The following is a 21613-nucleotide window of genomic DNA, read 5'->3' on the forward strand; positions in this document are numbered from 1 at the left end:
TTTCCCCCTGTAAACTTTTTCAAGGTTCAAGCAATGACACCATCACAATTGTTAATTATTTGGTAAACTGTGACTCCCTTGCAACAGACGAGTTGTTAGTGACCCTTGTTCATGTGTCCATGACTAATGTGTTGCTTTCTGGGCTGTTCTGGGGAGGAACAAAAAACAAAAACTGGACACTGTTGGTCTGAGTTGGGAACAGAATGGCTTTGGCAGAACCATTTTTAGCTGGTGAGCTGTATTTGATAACTAAATTATTAGAAAGTGTCTTCTATAATTGATTTGAATATGACTTTTCCAAAGTTGGTGGGTGTTACCTTGTTCTCTTTGTCTTAAATTATAAATCTAAGTATTCTAGGATTTTTAAGAGTGAAAAACAGTAGCATTAGGTATTCAACTGGCATTGCTACAAAAAACTCAGCTGAAGAGCTTGTCATTATAGAAGTAGAATCTAACTGGGGAGTATATATTTAAATGCTGATCTGCAGAAGCAAAGGGTCAGATGATAGTTTATGTTACTATTGTGAATGTATTAAATCCTGAGAAGGTTGACCATTTATTTTGGTAGCTCTCTCAGCTGAAGGTTCTTAAAACCAGCAAGAATCTTAAAGATTGGAATATTATTTTGACTAGATGCTATTCAGATTCCTTCTTAGGAGCTTCTAATATCACTTCGCCTATCCAAAGGGTTTAAATCTGCACATTATATGTTTTGCAGTCAAGGAAAGGTAATTATGAGCCATGTGTCTTACCAAAGCATTATTGTGATTTAGACAGGTTATCCTCCAGATTTAAAGATCTTAATTTTATTCTGGAGAACAAACTTTACATATTCTGAATTATTTTGTAGAATTTTGGAGTATTTACAGTTTGAGTTGTCTCTAACAATGGTTAGGAACTTAACATAAGGTCCTGGCAAATGTTGGAAGTCCAGAGCATTAAGAAGGTTTTGCCTTCAAGGACTGCATCTTCTGAGGAGTCAGGGTGTTTACAGCAAAATCTAACTAGCAACACCAAGTCACTCAGAAGGACCACTGGAAATGAGGGTCTAGGTATTTGCTTTCCCCCTGAGCTGCTCTTACTGCAAATTATGTGTCCTCAAGGTTGGTGTTCAGTTGTCACCTCCACTATAAACTTTCACCTGACCATGTAAAGATAGCAACATCCCTCCCTTGCATTTTTTAAGCTTCTTCCCTGCTTTATGGTCTCCATGGCAGTCTTGCCATCTGAGCTGTATCTTGTTATTCAGTCTTCTCTCAGAACAAACTGAGGGCAGGGAATTTTTATTTACTGCTTTATCCCCATGCCAACAGTTCCTGGCATTTGATAAATGATTACTGGGTAGTATGTAAATGAATGGATAGGGAAGAGATTTCACCAAAGAATTGCTTAAACTTGGAACAGTGGGACTTAGACTCAATGTTAGCTAAGAGAAAGAAGGCCTAAGGCATCTCAGGTAGGGACAAAGTCATGAAGAATTTGCCTGCTGTGCCTTAAGCACCTCTTTTGTATGAGAACTTAATACTTGTTGTAAAATCACTTTTTTTAGATATTTTAGAGATTTTTTTGGTGTGTGTGTGTAAGTCTGAGTATCAAAAGCTATCATTATTTGTGTATATTAACTGTGGTCCATTGTATCTACACCTCATTGTGACATCATCAAATGATCTCAAGTGAACAGCCCCAGCCATCTTGTAGATTTACAGTTGCATTAACACTGCATTTATGTTGTTTTCTTCCTGTGTGTTGCTTGTTAAAGTGAAGGGTCAAGAGAAGGTAAAAATTCTAATGGCATTAACATTTTAATTGCTGAACTTATACAACAATGTATAATAAAACAAGAACATTGCATTATTCAAGTTAAGAAATGGAACATAGAAGCCACCAGTGGTTCCATCCTCAGTTTCATTCCACTCTTTCACCTCAGTAACTTTTTTTTTTTTTTTTAAAGATATTATTTATTTGACAGAGAGAGAAATCACAAATAGGCAGAGAGGCAGGCAGAGAGAGAGGGGAGAAAGCAGGCTCCCTGCAGAGCAGAGAGCCCGACGTGAGGCTCGATCCCAGGACCCTGGGATCATGACCTGAGCCAAAGGCAGAGGCTTTAACCCACTGAGCCACCCAAGTGCCCCTCACCTCAGTAACTCTTAAGTACTACCTAGATTATATTAGTCATCAGCTGTATGGTATTCCTTTTTTTTTTTTTTTAACATGTATTATTTATTTCAAGGGGACAGGCCTGTGGTTCATCAGTCTTACACAACACTCAGTGCTCACCATAAGACATACCCTCTCCAGTGTCCATCACCCTCATCCCTTCACCCTCCTCCCTTCCAGCCACCCTCAGTTTGTATGGTATTCCTAAGCACAGTATCTTGTTTAGTTATGAAACACAAATCTGGCTTTATAAGGGCAATATTTACTGCCAGATGATGAAGGCATCCTTGAGCTGAATAGTCTCTGAGCTGAATATCAGCTCTAGATTTTAAAAGAGCCCCAGGAGGAGACGTTGAGCCAGGTGATGGAGTTCTAGGGAACACAAGTTACCACAGCTGGAACGTCCTGGATCTCCCGTAGAACTACGCTTTGTGGTGGTACACTGATTTTACAATTTCTGCTAAGGTCACCATGATCCCAGGATCGATGCAGAACCTTCTTGTGTATTCAAATGAGTGTCTTCCACTCATCTAGATGTCCGAATATGAAGTGAAGATCAAGCACTCCAATGGGATAGGGTCAAACAAGCCAAGTATAGAACAGTTGGAGCCAGATACACTAGGACATACTAACCGATTACAAAGGCAGTCAATATCGTGCTTGTGACAGCCTTCAACTTGTCTGTTTTTCATTATACATCTTCAGTATGGACTAGTTGCTCTCCAGTTCTGGTGCCCAGCTCTTATCCTGGGAATTACTTTCTCTCCCTCGTGTGTTGATTTGCCTATTTGCTGTATGTTTTACTCATGCTGTGAAGCCCATCCTCTAGTAATTCTTGAACCACAGAGTACATGGGATGTCAACTTTCTGAAACCCTGCATTTGGGGAAATCTACTCAACCTCCATATTTGGTCAGTAGTTTGGCTGGGTTTGAAACCTGCAGGTTGTAGACTATTCTCCCCCAGAAGTTGAAAGGATTTTTCCTCATTCATTTCCAAGTTTCATGTATGAGAATCTGAGGTCATTCTGATTCCTGATATTTTTGTCTGTTAACTGTTTTTTTTTTTCATCTCAGTAGAATCTTTATCTCCAGAGTTCTGAAATTTTACAATGATGTTATAGATGCATTTTCATCCATTGTGTTGTGTCTTTTCAATGGAAGCTCGTGTCCTTTCACTTCTGGAAATTGTGGAAATTTTTTAAATTTTCTTCGTTGTGTTTTCTCCTTTTCTCTCTTGAACTGTTACTTGGAGTAGGACCTTCTAGACCGGAGATACTTGGATTGATTGTTTTCCTCCCATCTCACCATTTTACTCTACTTTCTGAGAGATTTCCCTAATTTTATCTTCCAATCTTCCCTTGAATTTTTCATTTCTCCTATAAGACTTTCAATTTCTGAGAGTTTAATTTTTGTTTAAATTGCTTTTTTATTTGTTTTGGGCTTATGTGCTAGGGTTTTTCCACAGATCTTTGGAAATTCTTGTCTGTTGGCTCATTAAGACTGGAGGAAGGATACATTAGAAATTCTGAATGGATAAGAGGCATTTCATGATTTTGAGCTTCATTTTAGAGTGGTCTGGGTGAGCTATTTGGGAATCTTCCCAGCATTGGTATCTATATATGTATATATATATTGTCATGGAATGTTTATATTCTCAGGGAAGTTTTCCTTCTGTCTTGAGAGTAAGGGTCTGGCAGGCAGAGTTCTGTGAACCAAGTAGAAGAAGGCGGTTTGAGGTGTGTTCCCTGCTTTCAGCATCACTGTTCATGAGAGGAATCACTAGATTAATCACTCTGTATACATATACACATACACACCATCAACTTCATTAATCAAGTCCTTATTTGCAAATTTGCCTATTTGCTAAAATTTAAAACTCTAAAATCAGTATGCATGGTGCTTTCATTCATTCACAGACCTGTACATTGCAGTTGAAAAGTTGAGTCACCTGGCATGCATGTTCTCAGCAAAAGTGGAACAAGGTGATGCCCTGCCTTCTCATTTCAGCTCTCATACTATAGAAGTGTTCTTTTCATAGTCTGTGCCACATTTTCCATGTTTTTACAATTTTTCTTGGTGATTTCACTGTTTAAAATGGCCCCTAAATGTGTTAAAATGCAGGAAGGCTGTGCCTTAGGGAGAATATATGTCTGTTAGATAAGCTTCTTACCAGGCATGAGTTACAGTGTTGCCAGCTCTGAGTGATCACTGTCACTGAATCAACAATATATATTTACATGAGGTGTCTTTAAATAGAAAAATAAAACAAGCTTGTACATTGATAGATTGATAAAAATAATGCAACCAGAGGCTCAGAGGAGCCTAACCCTGTATTCCCCCTAGAAGTAATAAGTCAGTATTTGCTCATTTAGTGCTTACAGAGACTTTATGGAATATAACAGCTACAAATAATGAGTCACCATGGGGCGCCTGGGTGGCTCAATGGGTTAAACCTCTGCCTTTGGCTCAGGTCATGATCTTGGGGTCCTGGGATCGAGCCCCCGCATTGGGCTCTCTGCTCAGCGGGGAGCCTGCTTTTCTCCCCCCACCCCTTTGCCTGGCGGCTCTATTTGTGATCTCTCTCCCTGTCAAATAATGACTTTTAAAATCTTTAAAAAAAAAAAAAAAAGGTGGGAGGGTGCCTGGGTGGCTCAGTGGGTTAAGCCTCTGCCTTCTGCTCAGGTCATAATCTCAGGGTCCTGGGATTGAGCCCCATATCGGGCTCTCTGCTCAGCAGGGAGCCTGCTTCCTCCTCTCTCTCTGCCTGCCTCTCTGCCTACTTGTAATCTCTGTCAATTAAATAAATAAAATCTTTTAAAAAAATGAGTCACCATAAATAGGTGTATACATATGTATCTGCCTACCCATGCCTTCATCACTGCCCCATGTTAACTCATGCACTGATCTCTTTTTGTCATTTTTGGAGAGTAGACTTGGGCTAGAGTTGGGGAGGGCAGTCACCCAAGGGTATAGAGTGAGGGAGGGTATCTAGGAATCCACTTCTTTTCAGAAAACTTTCATCTTGACCCACCACATTTTAGCAGGCTCTTCTCATTTATCTCATCCCATTCCCAGAGGTATATGCTGCTCTGGGGATTTCTAGGACTTTGAAGCTTTCTAGATAAAAATTTGGATGGTTGGTTCTCTCTACTGTCAGCTTGGCAAGTGGTTTCTGATGTAGTTTTAAGTCCTCCAAGTCACTTACCACTCTGTCAGTTTTCCAGAGTTGAAATTTTTTATTGTCTTCTTTCCTCCCTGACCTTGGGGTTTCTTTGTCTCTATTTTCCTTTACTGTACTTTTTGGGGCTTTCGATGGAATGTTCTCTCTGCCATTCTGTGTTAATTCCTTTTCTTCTTTCATAAATCATGTTCCTGAGGTAAGTGAATAGGTTGAGGCCAATATGCTACCCTTTTTACCATAGGGCCATGGAAGATGTCGATATTGCTAATGTTTGTATGTTCTAGATTTTAAAGGACTTAAGAGCTTTGACTCGCTGACAACTGAATGAGAAAAATGTCTTCCTTTTCTCTACCATGCCTTTATAAGGAAATGTGGATTGGTAGGTGTCTGTACAAAGCATTCTTAATTTTCAGCTCAAAAAGAGAATGTCTAGTCAGAAGTAGAATTTTTTCCAGTTTCATTATGGCCATAATCTTCTCCAGGCTTCTTAGAAAATTTTTGAACTGAGATCTTTGTAATGCTTATTTTTCATTGTTAACATGCTAACCAAAACCTTTGATGGCTTCCAGACCACTTTCTTTTCCTCATTTTAAAAATTGTCTAAGATTTTTTAACCAAAGTGTAAAAATAATAGTCAATGTATAAAAGTAATGGCCACTTTAATAATCTACTAAGTGAGAGAGGGTAAAGATAGAGCTAAGCTGATACTGATTGTTTTAAAATGTTTTCTATCAAAATGTTCTTTTTTAATAATGTCATTGTTTTAATTTTTAAAACAATAAATAATTTTGTAGGAAAATTGAAAATACAGAAAACTAATCACTTTTACTCTTAACCACTCAGGTATGTGTGATATATATATATCTCACACACACACACACACACATACATACATACATATACATACATACGCATACACACACAACACATATATAATATACATGTGGGTGTGCATAGCATATATACATGCATATATATACACACATACATACATATGTATGTGCATGTACATATATACATGTACATATCTATAGAACTCCTAGTATTTAATTGTACGTATATGAATAAAAATGTATCATTAACATTTTCCATGTTTTTCTTCCACAAATCCTTTTTTTAATAGTTTGTTTTTTCTTTTTTTAAGATTTTCTTTATTTGACAGAGATCACAAGTAGGCAGAAAGGCAGAGAGAGAGGGAAGCAGGCTCCCCGCTGAGCAGAGAGCCCGACGCGGGACTCGATCCCAGGACCCTGAGATCATGACCTGAGCTGAAGGCAGCAGCCCAACCCACTGAGCCACCCAGGCGCCCTCCCACAAATCCTTTTTAATCAGTACATTCTCCTTCACTGGTTGGCACCCTATTTCTTAGTATGATTTTTGGCTTTGCAGACCATATGGTCTCTGTTAACTACCCATCTCTACTTTTGGAGTGTGAAAGCAGCAATAGGCATGTAAACAAATGGGTATTATTTGCCAATAAAACTTTATTTACAAAAACATACAACTCCAGATTTGATCCATTGGTCATAATTTGCTCACCCCTAGATATTTCCTTAAACTTCTTATTCTGACAAAATTAGTGCATAAGAATTGCAAAATAGTAGAGTTCCTGCTCACCTTTTACCAAGTTTCCCCAATTTAAGTTACAGCTTAAATAGTATAATATCAAACCCAGGAAATATACATGGGTAAAATGTGTATTTATAGTTCCATACCATTACATGTGTAACTACCACCACAATATAGATCTAGAACTATGCCTTTTCTCCCCCTGCTCCCAATTTTACTTTCAAGGAATCTCTACATCCAACATAGGGCTCAAAGTTAGCATCCCTGAGACCAAGAGTCCTGTGCTCCATTAGCTGAGCCAGTTAGTTGCTCCCAGAACTATTGCCCTACTCAAAGGTCACCCTCATTCTACTCTGTATAGTCACAACGACCTCCCTCCCCGACCATCCTTCCCTGTTGGCAATCAGTAGTTTATTCTCCATCTCTCTAATTTTGTCATTTTGTGATTGTTGTACATATGGAGTTACACAGTACATGACCTTTTGAGATTGGCTTTTCTCGGCATTGAGATCCATCCACGTGTTGCATGTACCAGTAGTGTTCTGTTGTTGAACAGTATTCCAGGGTTTGGATGAATCAGTATAACCATTCACCTGATGCAAGGCATTTTGGTTGTTTTAAATAATTCTTCTAAGGTTCTAGTGATCACATGCTTTATGTGACTCAGCATTCTATCACAAACATGATAGGCCTTGATATCCATGTTTAATTTGGTTGAATAAGCAGGTGTTCCCCTTCCTCATAGTCAAGCTTCAGAACTGAATGTGGTTCAGAATCCAGTGGTCCATCCATTTTAGGTGTTCAGTTGAATCCTATTGTATCCGTCATTCTTTTAAACTCATTGAGCTGTTTAAAACTTGCTGATTTAAATAAGAGGCTATTTATCCTTTAGGTACTTCCATTTGTTTTGCAGGTTAGTACCAACCATCACCATACCTTTATATTTATGGTGATGGTTGAATAAAGTTTCAATACTTGCAGAGATAGAGAGTTGGGTTTGAGTCTCCATGTTACCACTTAACCACCTGTGGTCTTTGAGAAGTTCCCTAACTTTGAACCTTTGTTTTCTTACCCATTAAAAAAAAATAGTCCCAACTCTGTGAGGAATAAATGAAATTATATAGGTAAAATGTTTAGGAAACAGTAAAATACCATACAAATGTTACAGTATGATTCATAAAAATAAAAATCATCATTAGTGGTTAAGAAAAAGCAGTTTTATTGTTAAAATGAGTACCTTTTATTTACTAGTAAGTATATGCTCCCTGAAAAAAAAACAAGACTCCATTTTACAGAGTTAGAAGGCCAAACAACAGAGAGGAAGAGTAATATTTCTGTATGCTGTAATGGATGACCTGTGTTGCAAATACAATACCATCTGGCAGATGTGAGAAGAAATCATTTAAATCAACAATGTCTGTAATGAACTACCATCTGATTCCTGTTAATCAGTCCTTCCTTTTTCAAACCGTCTTCTGGTTTCCATGACCTTGTTCTCTCCTGTTTCTCCTTCTGGCTTATCATCCTCATCTTCTTGGCCCTTAAATATGGAGTTCTCTAGGGATCATCCCTGTACTTCTCTTTCCATGACCTCTTCCCTGGCAATATCATGCCTTTACATCACTCTCCAAACAAAGCCTACATCTGTGTCTCTAGCCCTGACCTCCCTCATTTCCATCCTGCTGGCTGGATGAGTCTCTCAAACTCAGTATTTCCAAAGGTGAGGTCATTTTTCTTACTAAGATGGCCCTTTTCAAATTTTGTTTTTGTCCACAGCCCGACCCTCTTCTCAGTCCCTCTGCACTGTTCTCTCTTTGTCACCTCCTCACATCTAGCCATGTTGTCAATTCCTTGAGTACAGTACCCCTCATTTCCTCTTTTCTTTCCATTTCAGGTTACACCTTTAGTTTTTTAACTGAAATGGCGTCTTCCCTTCCCACTACCATCCATCCAGCCTTCCACAGCTCTGTTCAGATTCTTCCTACTTGGTGTCCCTGATTGTCCCCCTTGTTTGTAGAATAAAGCCCAGATTATTAGTCTAATATAAAGTCATCTCCATGATCAGCTTTTCTAATCTAGATGCTCAACTCCAAAGGAACTTAAAGTAGTGAGGTGAAACCTTTACAGAATTCCACATTGTTTTCCTTTCCTTGTGACAATTAACTTCATTTAATGCACATACTCTCTCCTTTTCTCTGCTGGACCCATGTATGATCTCTCTCAATATTTCCACAGAGTTGCATGTAGCAGATATTTATAGAATGAAGGATTGGTCCTAAGGTAGGAACTCAATTTTTGTTTGGCCCACACATTAACCAAGTATTTATTGAACACCTTAGTATGGGTCAGGTACTTTGAGACATAGGGCACATGTGGGTGCAGTCTCAGCCTCCTTTTTTAATTGACTTTATTCATTTAACTTTTTAAAACACTGGCTGCATATTAAAAACATTAGCAAGACTGTGTGGTGATTACAGTCCCTCACTCATTCACTACTGCGTATAAAATGGTAGCAGTGAGTGTTTTTAACTGACCTCATTAAGAAGTCTGACCAAACACCCCTCCCTCTTTAGGATGAGGCTTATCCTCACCTGCTTCTGTATTGTAATGGTGCCATCTTTCCTGATTTGGATAGAAGTCTCTTTATTTCTACCTAGTCCATTTCATCAGTACCTTATATTCTGTTCCTTTCAGGTAGGAGTTTATCCAGCAAAGAGCATTCATTGAGAGAAAGCCATTCTCAGGAAAGTTTAAATTTGATGATTAAGTGACTCTTTTCATATAATCTGTGATAAACTGCCATGCCTTCATTTAGCACACACATAGGACTTACACCCTCATAGGAATCTTAACAATGTAACCATTAGATAATTTATGACTTTATACTAAAATATTAACTTTGTACTTAGGTCTAAACCAAAGCTGCTAGACACTTAGTTTAGGAATATATTAAAGAATCATGCTCTGGTTGCCTGAAAAACATGGAATTTACCTGTTCAGTGAAGTGAGACGTCTATCTTAGAAAAAGATGGGTGAGTTCATGAAATATCTTCCTAAGAGAAGGAAGTTGGTGGGGAAAGAAAAGAGAGTGAGATCAGGCCATCGAGGTCCCCTCCAGTTAGTTATTTCTTCTCAGGCAGGCAGTTCCACGAAACTAACATAATGTGCTTTTGGATCTCATACAGATGGCAATCAGGAGTTACTTCCCTGTGAAGTCTGTGGAAGACGCTTTGCAGCAGATGTTCTGGTAAACATAAAGACATTTTGTAGATGTGTTTCGTTGGAGTTAAATGAACTGTCAAGTCAGTGAGGAGGCTGCAGCGGCAAAGATTAAAGACAGATGTGAAGGGAAAGCAAGGGAAGAGAGGTCCATAACCTATGGCCGGCAGGTCTGGAGGACACTGAGGCACATAGATGCCACCCCATTCAAAAGGGAGCTTAATTAAACATGGTACTCCTAGAAAAAGGATGCCAGATGAAAGTGTTTTGGCACAGTTGACTGTCTCTTGAGAGGTTTTGGCTCTTTTGCCTTTTCTATAAGCATCAAAAATCCAAATTTTAAGGCCAAAGCACCAGGGAAATTAGCTAGTCAAGAGGAATGAACATTGAATTTGGAGCATCTGGAAACTTGGCTTTTAGCCTCAAATTTGTCACTAATTCTGACAAGTCCTTTAACCTCCCTCTGTTTTCTGCTTTGCCACGTATAAAGACAGAACCTTTCAATTTCAGAGATTTTATGTAATTTGAACAAAATGGATGTAAGACCTGTTCCAAGATCTAATTTTTAATCAGATTGAAACGAACTGCATGTCAGGTCCCCGATTGATGCCTATAAGTGGAATTAACTTTTTTTATTATTTCAAAATTAGGGAATCAAACAGTTATTAGATTCCAATATTATAAGGAGATTCCCAAGAAAAATGTTTTAAAAACACTTGAGGTGATAATGCGACTTTGAGTTTGAACATTTTAGATCAAGGAGATGTAACCAAACAAAGGAATTGGACTATACACCTGACTGCATTTGGGGTAAAAACTGTATAACTAGGTTGTAGGTTTTCTTTGGGGAATTTTAAAACTGAAATATGTTCTAATTAACTGTAGCTAGAACTTTCCAAATTTAGGAGCAGGAGCTCAAGGGCCTGTTGTGGCCCAAGAACCCACCAGTGTGCTGCTTTTCCCAGATCAGGCCTGTACCCCATAAGAACGAGTTTGAGACCTAAAGGTACCATTCATTTGGGGATCACTAAATGTCATGTATGTCTTGGGTCCTCTTGGATTTTACTTCTAGACCTATCTCCAGGCTGCAAAGAGCATTTGATCAAGTGATGTGCTATCTCTGTCATTTAAAATGGTTTGGCCTGGGGCTGCTGGGGGGCTCAGTGGATTAAGCATCCGACACTTGATTTTTGGCTCAAGTAATGGTTTGGAGCCCCACGTTGGGCTCTGCACTCAGTGGGGAGTCTGCTGGAGAGTCTTTCTCTCCCTCTCTCCCTCCCATCCTATCTTTCTTTTTCTCTCCTAAAATAAGTAAATATTTAAAAATAAAAGAAAATGGTATGGCTTGTTTGTAATAAGGTGCAGGGATTTTTATAGAGCCCCTGTATTTTGTTGGACGAAGGAACTGTGTGTTAAAAATTATGAGTTACATATCCACCAAAGAAGAGGACATTTAGTTGGAAGTTGTTGGTGTAATCCTGTGCTGGTGCTGTAACAGATTTTGTAAGGGTGGTACACAGGCAGAGCTCTGTGTGTTGATTCCCTGTCTTATGTACTAGAAATGCTGAGTACTTAAAGGATTACTTGGCTGGAGTAAAGAATGTTTTCCCTGCTGATCGTCTGTTAAATGTTAAATATTGTAATGTTTTAAAACTATTAAATGCCTAGATTTGCTCTGAAATAAATGACTTCATGGATGTGAAATGTTTGGATAAATTAAAGGAAAATATCTTCATAATGTAAATGGAATTGGTGTATCCTTCATTTATTTGTATGGTTGTCCCAGTTGTCTTTTGCAGATGTTCTCAAATATTTCTTTGAAACCTCTCCACTCCTGGAGGAAGTTAAGTAGTATAATTTGCTGTATGTAGAAAAGTGACCCCATTAAATCCAATTTTGAAATTGCTGAGTGGTAAGAAGAGTTTTCCTGAGAAAGTTCCACTGGTAGGAACTAAGTTTCCCCCTGCCATATGCAAAAGACTGTTTCAAAAGAATGGTAAAACTGAATATTGGGATTCTTAGGACTCAGATTCCCTGTTAGGTTACCGGATGACTTGCTCATGGAATTTGGGAATCATGGACGCAGGAAACAGAAGACATAATCAGGAGAACTTCCTTGGCTGCAGTGAGTACCTAGCTCAGTATCAGAAATACTTATTTCAATTTAAACTAGAAAGTTTGCCTTTTCAACATCATTTAATGCATGGAAGCACTCACACAGCCCAAGTGGTAGAATTCAATTTATAAAACCAAATTCGAAATAAGTCTGTATAGCTGTGGAGGCCTCTTCTTGACCTTACCCTCACGCAATATCTAGTGATGTGTAACATGGGTGGAGAGAGCCAGATGGATTTGCTCTGCTGTGCTTTGAGAGTTGGAGAATGAACTTGGCTCTGAAGGTGAACCCTGTCACTCCAGTGGGGGCTGCCTGAGTACAGACCTTGTGACTGTACATGTTAAAAATTTTAATCCCCACTGTTTCTTTTCTAGGAAAGGCATGGACCAATATGTAGAAAACTCTTCAACAAAAAGCGTAAACCTTTCAATTCCTTGAAACAAAGATTACAGGGCACTGACATTCCCATTGTGAGAAAGGCTCCTCAATCCAAGGTACTATCAATATCTTGTTTATTGTTCTTGATTACATCCTTAAGTACATTAAAGCCTCTTTTTGGCTCTCTGGTTTCATTTTTGCTTGATAGTGCAGTGTAATGTCATGTAAGTATAATCCACCTTTACTGTTTTCTTTTTAATCATGCTCACTTAGATTTCGAAATGTATTTCAGATACTTTCCAGATGTGGCAAAAAAGAATCTCGTTTATGTTTTCAATAGTGTAGCGTTAAATCTAGCAATTAACTTGGAAGAGAATCCCTTTTAATCTTACATTTAAGTCTTTATAGAAAGTTCTGTAGCTTGTTTTTCTGATGTTATTTTGTGTTTTCCTTCACTTTTGTGGCTTGCAAATTTTATTACAGTATTTTCCAGACCTCTTTTTTTGTACTATTGAGAACAAATTCTCTTCTCCCTCCAAATTTCAGTCCTATTTCCTGTAAATTTAAATCTCAGGTTAAAATAAAATTGTAATGGAGAGATGTACAGTCTAGGTGAGTATATATTGATTTTGTTTTTTAATAGCCTCAGCCTGTGAGGAGATCTAACTGGAGACAGCAACATGAAGACTTCATTAATGCCATCCGTTCGGCAAAGCAGTGTACGCTAGCCATTAAAGAAGGCCGACCTCTCCCCCCTCCACCTCCTCCAACCATCAACCCAGGTGTGTGGCTAGTTTGGTTTGCTTTTGGCATTTTACTCTTAACCAGTTGTGCTCAGATGATCATGACTTGCTTTCTCCTATGCATTCTGAAATAAATAATAGCAATTAAATTCTATTCAAGTAACTTTATCATACAATATATCTTATCCTGATTTGTTTTTAATTCTTCATAAAGATTCTGTGTTTCCTTCTAACTCCATGAGAACACCACTGTACCCAATGTCATGGCCATTCACGTCATGGCATATAAGAATGGGGCTGTGCAGGGCAGTTCCACCGTAGCTCCCCGGTGTCAGATACCCATATCTCTGTGTTGTTTTTTGGGGGGAGAAGGGTGGTTTTGAGGTAAAAGTCCCATGATAAAGAATTCACCATTTAAGCCATTTTAATTTGTACAGTTTCATGGCCTAAAGGTTTCTTACCCTAAACTTTTTATTTTGAAAGTTTTCAAGTTTACAGAAAAGAGGAAGAAACAGTACAATGATCACTCATACTTTCCACTGAAATTTGACAGTTGTTGACATTATTATATTCTCTGTCTTTTTATTTTGCAGGGAGGCAGAACTATTTAAAACTAAGTTTCAAACATTATAACACTTTACCCTTAACTATGTCAGTGTGCATTTCTTAAGGATGAGTGCTTCTCCTTGCATAACATATAGACTCATATTTTCCCAGTTATCTTAAGAATGTCTTTTAAAGTTCTCTGCTTGCCCCCTAGTCACAATCTAGGATTCAGTCAGGGTTCATGCATTTTTGTTGTCTCCTTTCTTTAATCTTGCACAATACCTCTATCAGGCCAGTTATCTTTTAGAATATTTCTTTTGCTAGATAATGTCCGTTTTTTTTTACTCAGGCTAATGTTTAACTTGTTCCTCTATTTTGTTTTTTGTAAATTAAAAATTAGGACTAAAGCCTCTATTAGATTAATAATATTAATCCCTATCAGATATAAGATCTTCAAACATTTTCTTTAATTTTGTAGACTGTCTTTTCACTTTCTTGATGGTCTCTTAATGATGCACAAAAATTAATTTTGAAGAAGTCAAAATTTTTTTTATGGCCTAGCGTTTTTTTGTATTGTGGCCTAGCATTTGATATTAAATCCAAAAAAATCATTCCAAAGTCCGTGTCATAAAGCCTTTCCCGTATGCTTTCTTCTAAGAGTTTTAGAGTTTTAGCTAGCTCTTTTTCTCTTTGATCCAAGTGTAGTTAATTCTGTATGTGGTATAAGGTAAGATCCCAACAATCTCGGAAGTTGGATATCTAGTTTTACATGTAGACATCTAGTTCTCTCAGCACTATTTGTTGAAAAGAATATCCTTTCCCCATTGAATGATCTTGGCACCATTATCAAAAGTCAGTTGATCATATATGTGAAGGTTTATTTCCGGGCTCTCTGTTGTAGTCTGTTTTCCTTATGCCAGTACCAACCTGTTTTGATTACTCTAGTAAATTTGTAATAAATTTTGAAAATTCTCCAAGATTGTTTTGGTTATTTGGGGACCTTTGAGATTTCATATGAATTTTTTGATGAGTTTTTTTCTATTTCTGAAGATGCCATTGGAATTTTGATAGGGGTGCATTAAATGCATTAAATCTATACATAGCCTTGGGTAGTGTTGTCATCTTAACGGTATTATTTTCCAGTCTATGAACATAGGATGTATTTTAATTTACTTATCTTCTCTTTAATTTCTGTCATGCATATTTCATTGAGTAGATGTAGGAATATACAAGTCTTTTAGCATCTTGATTAGGTTTATTCCTAAGTATTTTACGCTTTCTAATGTTATTGTAAATGGAATTGTTAACTTTGTTTTCATGTTGTTCATTGCTAGTGTACAGAAATATGACTGATTGTTGAGTATTTTGTATCCTGCAACTTTGTTGAATTTCGTTAGCTCTCACAGTTGTTTTTTAGTGTGGATTTTTCGGGTTTTCTACATATAAAATTAGCCATTTGTGAACAGACATAATTTTTCTTCTTCTCCAATTTGTCTTTTCTTTTTCATGTCTAAATCCTCTTGCTAGAACTTCCAATACTATATGGAATAGCAGTGGTGAAAGCAGACATCCTTGTCTTGTTTTCCAATGAGTAAATATTATCTGAGGGTTATAAATGGCTATTTAAAGCATAAATAATAGCATTTTATGAGGATTTTGACCTGGAATTAAAACATATGAAGACAATACAACAAGATTAAGTAAGGAAAATGGAATATATTGTTGAAGGTTTCTGTACATTATACATGAATAGGTTTAGGACTCATTAAACATGAATAGGTATAGTATTATTTGAAGGTAGAGTTGGATATCTTAAAGATACCTATTTTATTATTTTTTTAAGATTTTTATTTGACAGAAAATGTGAACACGAGCACAAGCAAGAGGGGATATCAGGCAGAGGGAAAAGCTGACTCCCTGCTGAGCAGGGAGCCCAAGGTGGGGCTTGATCCCAGGACCCCAGGATCATGACGTGAGCCAAAGACTGACGCTTAACCGATTGAGCCACCCAGGCGCCCCATTAAAGATGCCAATTTTAAACTCTAGAGTAAACACACACAAATATTGACACGTAGCTAATAACACAATTAAGTGGAGTAGAGAGGAAATGAAGAAAAAATTCAGTCTAAGAGAAGATAGGAGAAGTGGAGGGGAAAAAAAGAAAAGACAGAATAAAGACAAAGTAGGATGGTAAACTTAAACCTAACCATATGGACAGTTGCATATAAATGACCTAAACCTTTCAAATAAAAAGCAGATTATTGTACTAAATAATAAAGCAAGGTCCAATTTTATGCTTTCCACAAGAAACACACTTTAAATCTGAAGACATAAAGAAGTGTACCAGGCAGGTGACAAAACAAGGAGGTGGTGCAGATAGGCCTAAAGCAGCGACACCCTCACTAGGGGACAGCTGCTCCTGCATTAGCAGGGCTGCTGCCTCAAAGGAACACACATCAGGATTGCCAGATCTAATTTCTCAAAGGATGGCACAAACTGCAGATTTCCTGATTTATATATATCAGAAGCTCAGTTTTTTAGAAACTTCAGGATTGAGTCTCTGAGGTTGGAAGTAAGGCAGTGGTTTTCCTTGGAGGGGTGGGAATGACCAGGAGTGGACATGAGATGCATTGCTAGGAATGTTCTGTGTCTTGATGTAGGCTGGTTACATGGGTGTGTGCAGCGTATAAATATTTCATGGAGACATACACTTATGATTTGTGGCTTTTCTCTTGGATAAAAAGGTAAAAGAAATAAACACCAGCAATGTCAAAACAACTATAGACAGGATTGTGAAAAGCATGGGGAAGGATATGTATGCAAATAATCATAAAACTGGAGTGACTAATACTGGTATCAGGCAAAGCAAACATCAGCGTTATTAACAGGGGTAATGATTAAAAATACATTCATCAGAAAGGCCTATCAGTCCTAAATGTTTATGTACCTAGTAACAGCTTCAAAGAACATAAAACAAAAACTGGGAGGAGAAGTAGAAAGATTCATAATTATATTTGGAGATTTTATCATTCCTTTCTTAGTAGGTGATAAACAGCAGGAAAATCAGTAGGGATATAGAAAATTTGAACAACAGTATCAACCAGTTTGACCTAATTGATATCTATTGCTACCTTTTTTGCCTAAAATGTTGTAAGAATTCTCAGACTAAACTTTTTTTTTAACATAGAATTGACTTTATTTACATAAAAATGCATTCATAGTATATTAAGTAAAATGTTAACAAGACAGCATACACAGCCCAGTTCTATTTTTTTTCCACTTCTTCCACTCTTTTTTTTTTTTTAATTTTTAAAATTTATTTTCAGCGTAACAGTATTCATTGTTTTTGCACCACACCCAGTGCTCCATGCAATCCGTGCCCTCTCCAATACCCACCACCTGGTTCCCCCAACCTCCCACCCCTTGCCCCTTCAAAATGCGACATGAAGCAACAGCAGAATACAATTCTTTTTAAGTACACATGGAGCATTCGTCCAAAATAGACCATGTGCAAGACCACAAAGTGAGTCTCAATAAACGTCAAAAGGATTGAAATCACACAGATTATGTTATTTGTCAAGTAGAATTAAGTTAGAAGTTAATGATAAAAGCATATCTAGAAGATTTCCTAGTATTTGGAAATTATCAACTCATTTCTAAATGCATGGATTTAAGAAGAAATCATAAAAGAAATTGGAAAATATTTTGAACTGAATGGTAATGAAAACATCAAAATTTATGGGATTCAGCTAAAATAGTGCTTATAGGGAGTTTTATAGCTTTAAATGCTCATATTAGAAAAGAAGAAAGGTTTAAACCATTTACTTTATTCTTCCTCTTTAAAAAGTTAGAAGAACAAATTATACCTAAATTAAGTAGAAGGAAGAAAATAGTAAAAGTAGTTCACCATATTAACAAAATATTTTTAAAAAGCAGATGATCATCCCAGTAGGTACAGGAAAAGCCTGTGATAAAATACAACACCCATACATGTTTAAAAAAGGAAACTCATAGGTAGAAATAAGAAGGGAACGAACACCTCAATGGAGGACATCTTTGAGCAATCTACAGCTAACATTACACTTGATGAAAAACAGCACTTTTCCATTGGGATCATGAAAAAGAAAGGGTGTCCTTTCTGACCACTTCTGTTCAACACTGTACTGGAGATAAAGTACCCAGTATAATGAGGAAAAAATTATTAGAGAAGAAGAAGTAAAACTGTCTTTATCCGCAGATAATATGGTCACGAATGAGTTAAGTGTAGAAAATCTTAGTAAATTGTAAGAAATCTACTAGAATTAAAAGTTCATTTTACACACTTTCAGGATATAAAATCAAGGGGTGCCTGGGTGGCTCAGTCAGTTAAGCATCCAACTCTTGATTTTTTTCTCAGGTCATGATCTCAAGGTCATGAGATTGAGCCCCTTGTTGGGCTCCATGCTGTGTACAGAGCCTGCTTAATATTTTCTTTCTCTCTCTCTCCCTCTGCCTCTTCCCCCTTGCTCATGTGCACTCTTCCTCTCTTAAAAAAAAAGATATAAAGTCAATATACATTAGTAAATTTTATTTCCATATACTAGCATAAATAATTAAAAAACAAAATTAGAAATACTATTTACAATTATGAAAAAACACTAAATACTTAAACATATATTTAATAAAATGTGTAAGACTTGAAAAATGAAAACCACAAAACACCGTTTAGAGAAATTAAAGATGACCAACATAAATGGAGGGATTTACTATTTTCATAATTTGGAAGCGTCCATATTATGTTATGATATCAGTTCTTCACACATTGATCTGTGGACTCAATGTAATTCCAGTAAAAATCCCTGCAAGTTTTCTTTGCCAAGTAGGAGTTCACCAGTTGATTCTAAAATTATATGGAAATTGAAATGATCTGAAATAGCCAAGATGGTTTCGAAAAAAGGAAAAAAGCAAAGGACTTACACTATCTGATATCAAGACTTACTTTGATGTTATAGTAATAAAGTAATTTGATATTGGTATACCAGTTGGAACAGAAATCACCCATCCATGGGTGATTGGGTTTTGACAAAGGTAATTCAGTGTTGGAAAGGATAATCTTACTAACAAATGAAACAGAAAACTAGATACCAGTTTGGAAAAAATGAGCCATGATCCTCATATAAGAATTAACTGACAAAAATTAATTCACAATGGAACATGGACCTAATATAAGCACTACAATCCAAGATTTCTAGAAAAAACAAAATTCTTTGGTCTAAGGGTCAACAAAGTTTTCTTAAACAGGATGCAAAATGTACTAATGATTTTTAAAAAGGAAATTGATAAATTGGGCTTCACCAAAGCTAAAAATTTTAGTTTTGAGGGACACCATTAGAAGAGTGCAAAGGCAAGTCACAACACATATATCTGACAAAGGACTCATATTAAGAATATATAAAGAACTCCTACAGCTCAATAATAAGACACTCCAATAAGAAAAAAGGCAAAAGACATATTTGAACAGACACATCCCAAAATAATAGCCAATAAGTAAATAAAAAAGAAAATCAGCATCATTTCTATCAGGGAAATGTGAATTACAGCCATGATGAGATACCACAGCATGCCCACTTGAATAGCTAAAATTAAAGACTGACAATACAAATGATAGCTAGGATGTAGAACAGCTGGAAGTCTCGTAGACTGCTGATGGGGTGTAAAATAGTACAGCTACTTTGCACTGGTATTTTCTTAAGTTAAACATACACTTATTTATAGAGCAATTCTATACCTAGGTGTTTATGTGGAAAACTGGAATCATGTTCTTAAAAAAAGACTTATATGTTAATGTTCATAGTAGCTTAAATTAAAAAAAAAAAACTGGAGAAGAAAAGCGTAAACTGGAAAAAAAAAAAAAAAAAAACCCAGCAAAAACTGAAAAAAAAAAAAAATCTGAAAATGCCCATCAATAAGTGAATGGATAATCAAAACAGGATACACCTCCAAATAAGAAGAAAGTGCTACCATCCATGCAGCAACATGGTTTTTCTATTATATGAAATTATAGAACAAATATCTTTAGTGACAGGAAAATAAGAGTTTTGATTGCTTGAGACTGGGTTTGGGGGAATATTGACTGAAAAGGAGCGTGAGGTAACTTTTTGGGGTGATGAAACTGTTCTGTGTTTTAATTGGAGTGGTTGCAACAATGTGTACATTTATCAAAACTCATTGGCCTGTATACTTAAAATAGTTGGATCTTCCTTCATGTAAATTATTTCTCCAAGTTCATTTTTAAAAAGTAAAAAGCCAAAACCAATCCCAAAAACAACAGTGAAATCATACTATAAAAATCATCTGAAAAGTGAATTATCTAAAGTTTTATACCAGAAAGTAATCTTTAAAATATATAACTTTATTTTTAATTATTTTAAAGTATAGTTAACATAAAATATTATATTAGTTTCAGGTGTACGTCAGTGATTTGACATTTATGTGCATTACAAAATGCTCACCATGTTAAGTATAGTTACCATCTGTCACCATACAAATTTATTACAATATCATTGACTATATTCCCTATGCTATAATTTTCATCCCCATGATTAACTTATTTACTTCTAAGTTTTGAGGGCAAGACAAAACTATTTGGTACTGAAGGAAGTGCACAAGAATGTGGAGTAAAAGCTTATATGGGCTGGGGCACCTGGATGGCTTAGTCAGTTAAACGTCTGAGTCTTGGTTTCAGCTCAGGTCATGATCTCATGGGTTGAGGAATCAAGCCCCACATCAGGCTCTGGCCTCAGCAGGGAGTCTGCTTGAAGATTCTCTTCCTCTGTCCCTCTTCTCACTCGTGCATGTGCTCGCTCTCTCTCTTCTCTCTTTCTCAAAAAAAAAAAAAAAAAAAAAAATATATATATATATATATATATATATATATATGTATACATATATATATGTATACATATATATATATATATAAAATATTGGCTGTAATAATTTTCTTTTTTTTAATTTATTTTTATTTTATTTTTTTTTATTTCTTTTCAGCATAACAGTATTCATTGTTTTTGCACCACACCCAGTGCTCCATGCAATCTGTGCGCTCCCTAATACCCACCACCTGGTTCCCTCAACCTCCCACCCCCCGACCCTTCAAAACCCTCAGATTGTTTTTCAGAGTCCATAGTTTCTCATGGTTTGCCTCCCCTTCCAATTTCCCTCAGCTCCCTTCTCTTCTCCATCTCCCCTTGTCCTCCATGTTATTATGCTCCACAAATAAGTGAAACCATATGATAATTGACTCTCTGTGCTTGACTTATTTCTAATGTGAAAAGAGGTTTACCTTGACTATCCTTGATATAAGAGATTACTTCAGTTGCTAAATGATTAGAATTTTAGAGCTCTATGTGAAAAATAAAGTGTATTTTAGTTGGACCACTATAATAGTGTTGAGATTGATCATTGTGGTTGCCATTGGTCTTTCACCCTTTGCAGAGTACATCCTAGTTTCCTGCTAGTTTTCCTTGATTAATTTAGATTTTATTTATTTATTTATTTGAGAGTGAGAGTGAGAGCACAAGCAAGAGGAGCAGCAGAGGGAGAGGGAGAAGCAGGCTCGCAGCTGAGCAAGGAGCTCCATGTGGGGCTCTATCCCAGCATCCTGGGATCATGAGCCGAAGGCAGATGCTTAACTGACTGAGCCACCCAGGCATCCCATAGGATGC

General features: G+C 36.8%; 1 protein-coding gene across 1 annotated transcript in view; it reads left to right on the top strand.

The window, feature by feature from the left end:
* The first annotated feature begins 203 nt into the window (after window positions 1-203).
* Window positions 204-21613, top strand: part of LOC111147541 (zinc finger C2HC-type containing 1B) — a 43323-nt gene continuing 21913 nt past the window's right edge. Inside the window, exons 1-4 of the mRNA XM_022503630.1 lie at window positions 204-231; window positions 10094-10155; window positions 12618-12737; window positions 13265-13403. Coding sequence (XP_022359338.1) covers window positions 204-231; window positions 10094-10155; window positions 12618-12737; window positions 13265-13403 — 349 coding nt within the window. The remainder of the gene's footprint in view (window positions 232-10093; window positions 10156-12617; window positions 12738-13264; window positions 13404-21613) is intronic.

This window comes from Enhydra lutris, unplaced genomic scaffold (genome assembly GCF_002288905.1).
Source record: "Enhydra lutris kenyoni isolate GAN:26980312 unplaced genomic scaffold, ASM228890v2 scaffoldscaffold17, whole genome shotgun sequence".
Taxonomy (NCBI): Eukaryota; Metazoa; Chordata; class Mammalia; order Carnivora; family Mustelidae; genus Enhydra; species Enhydra lutris.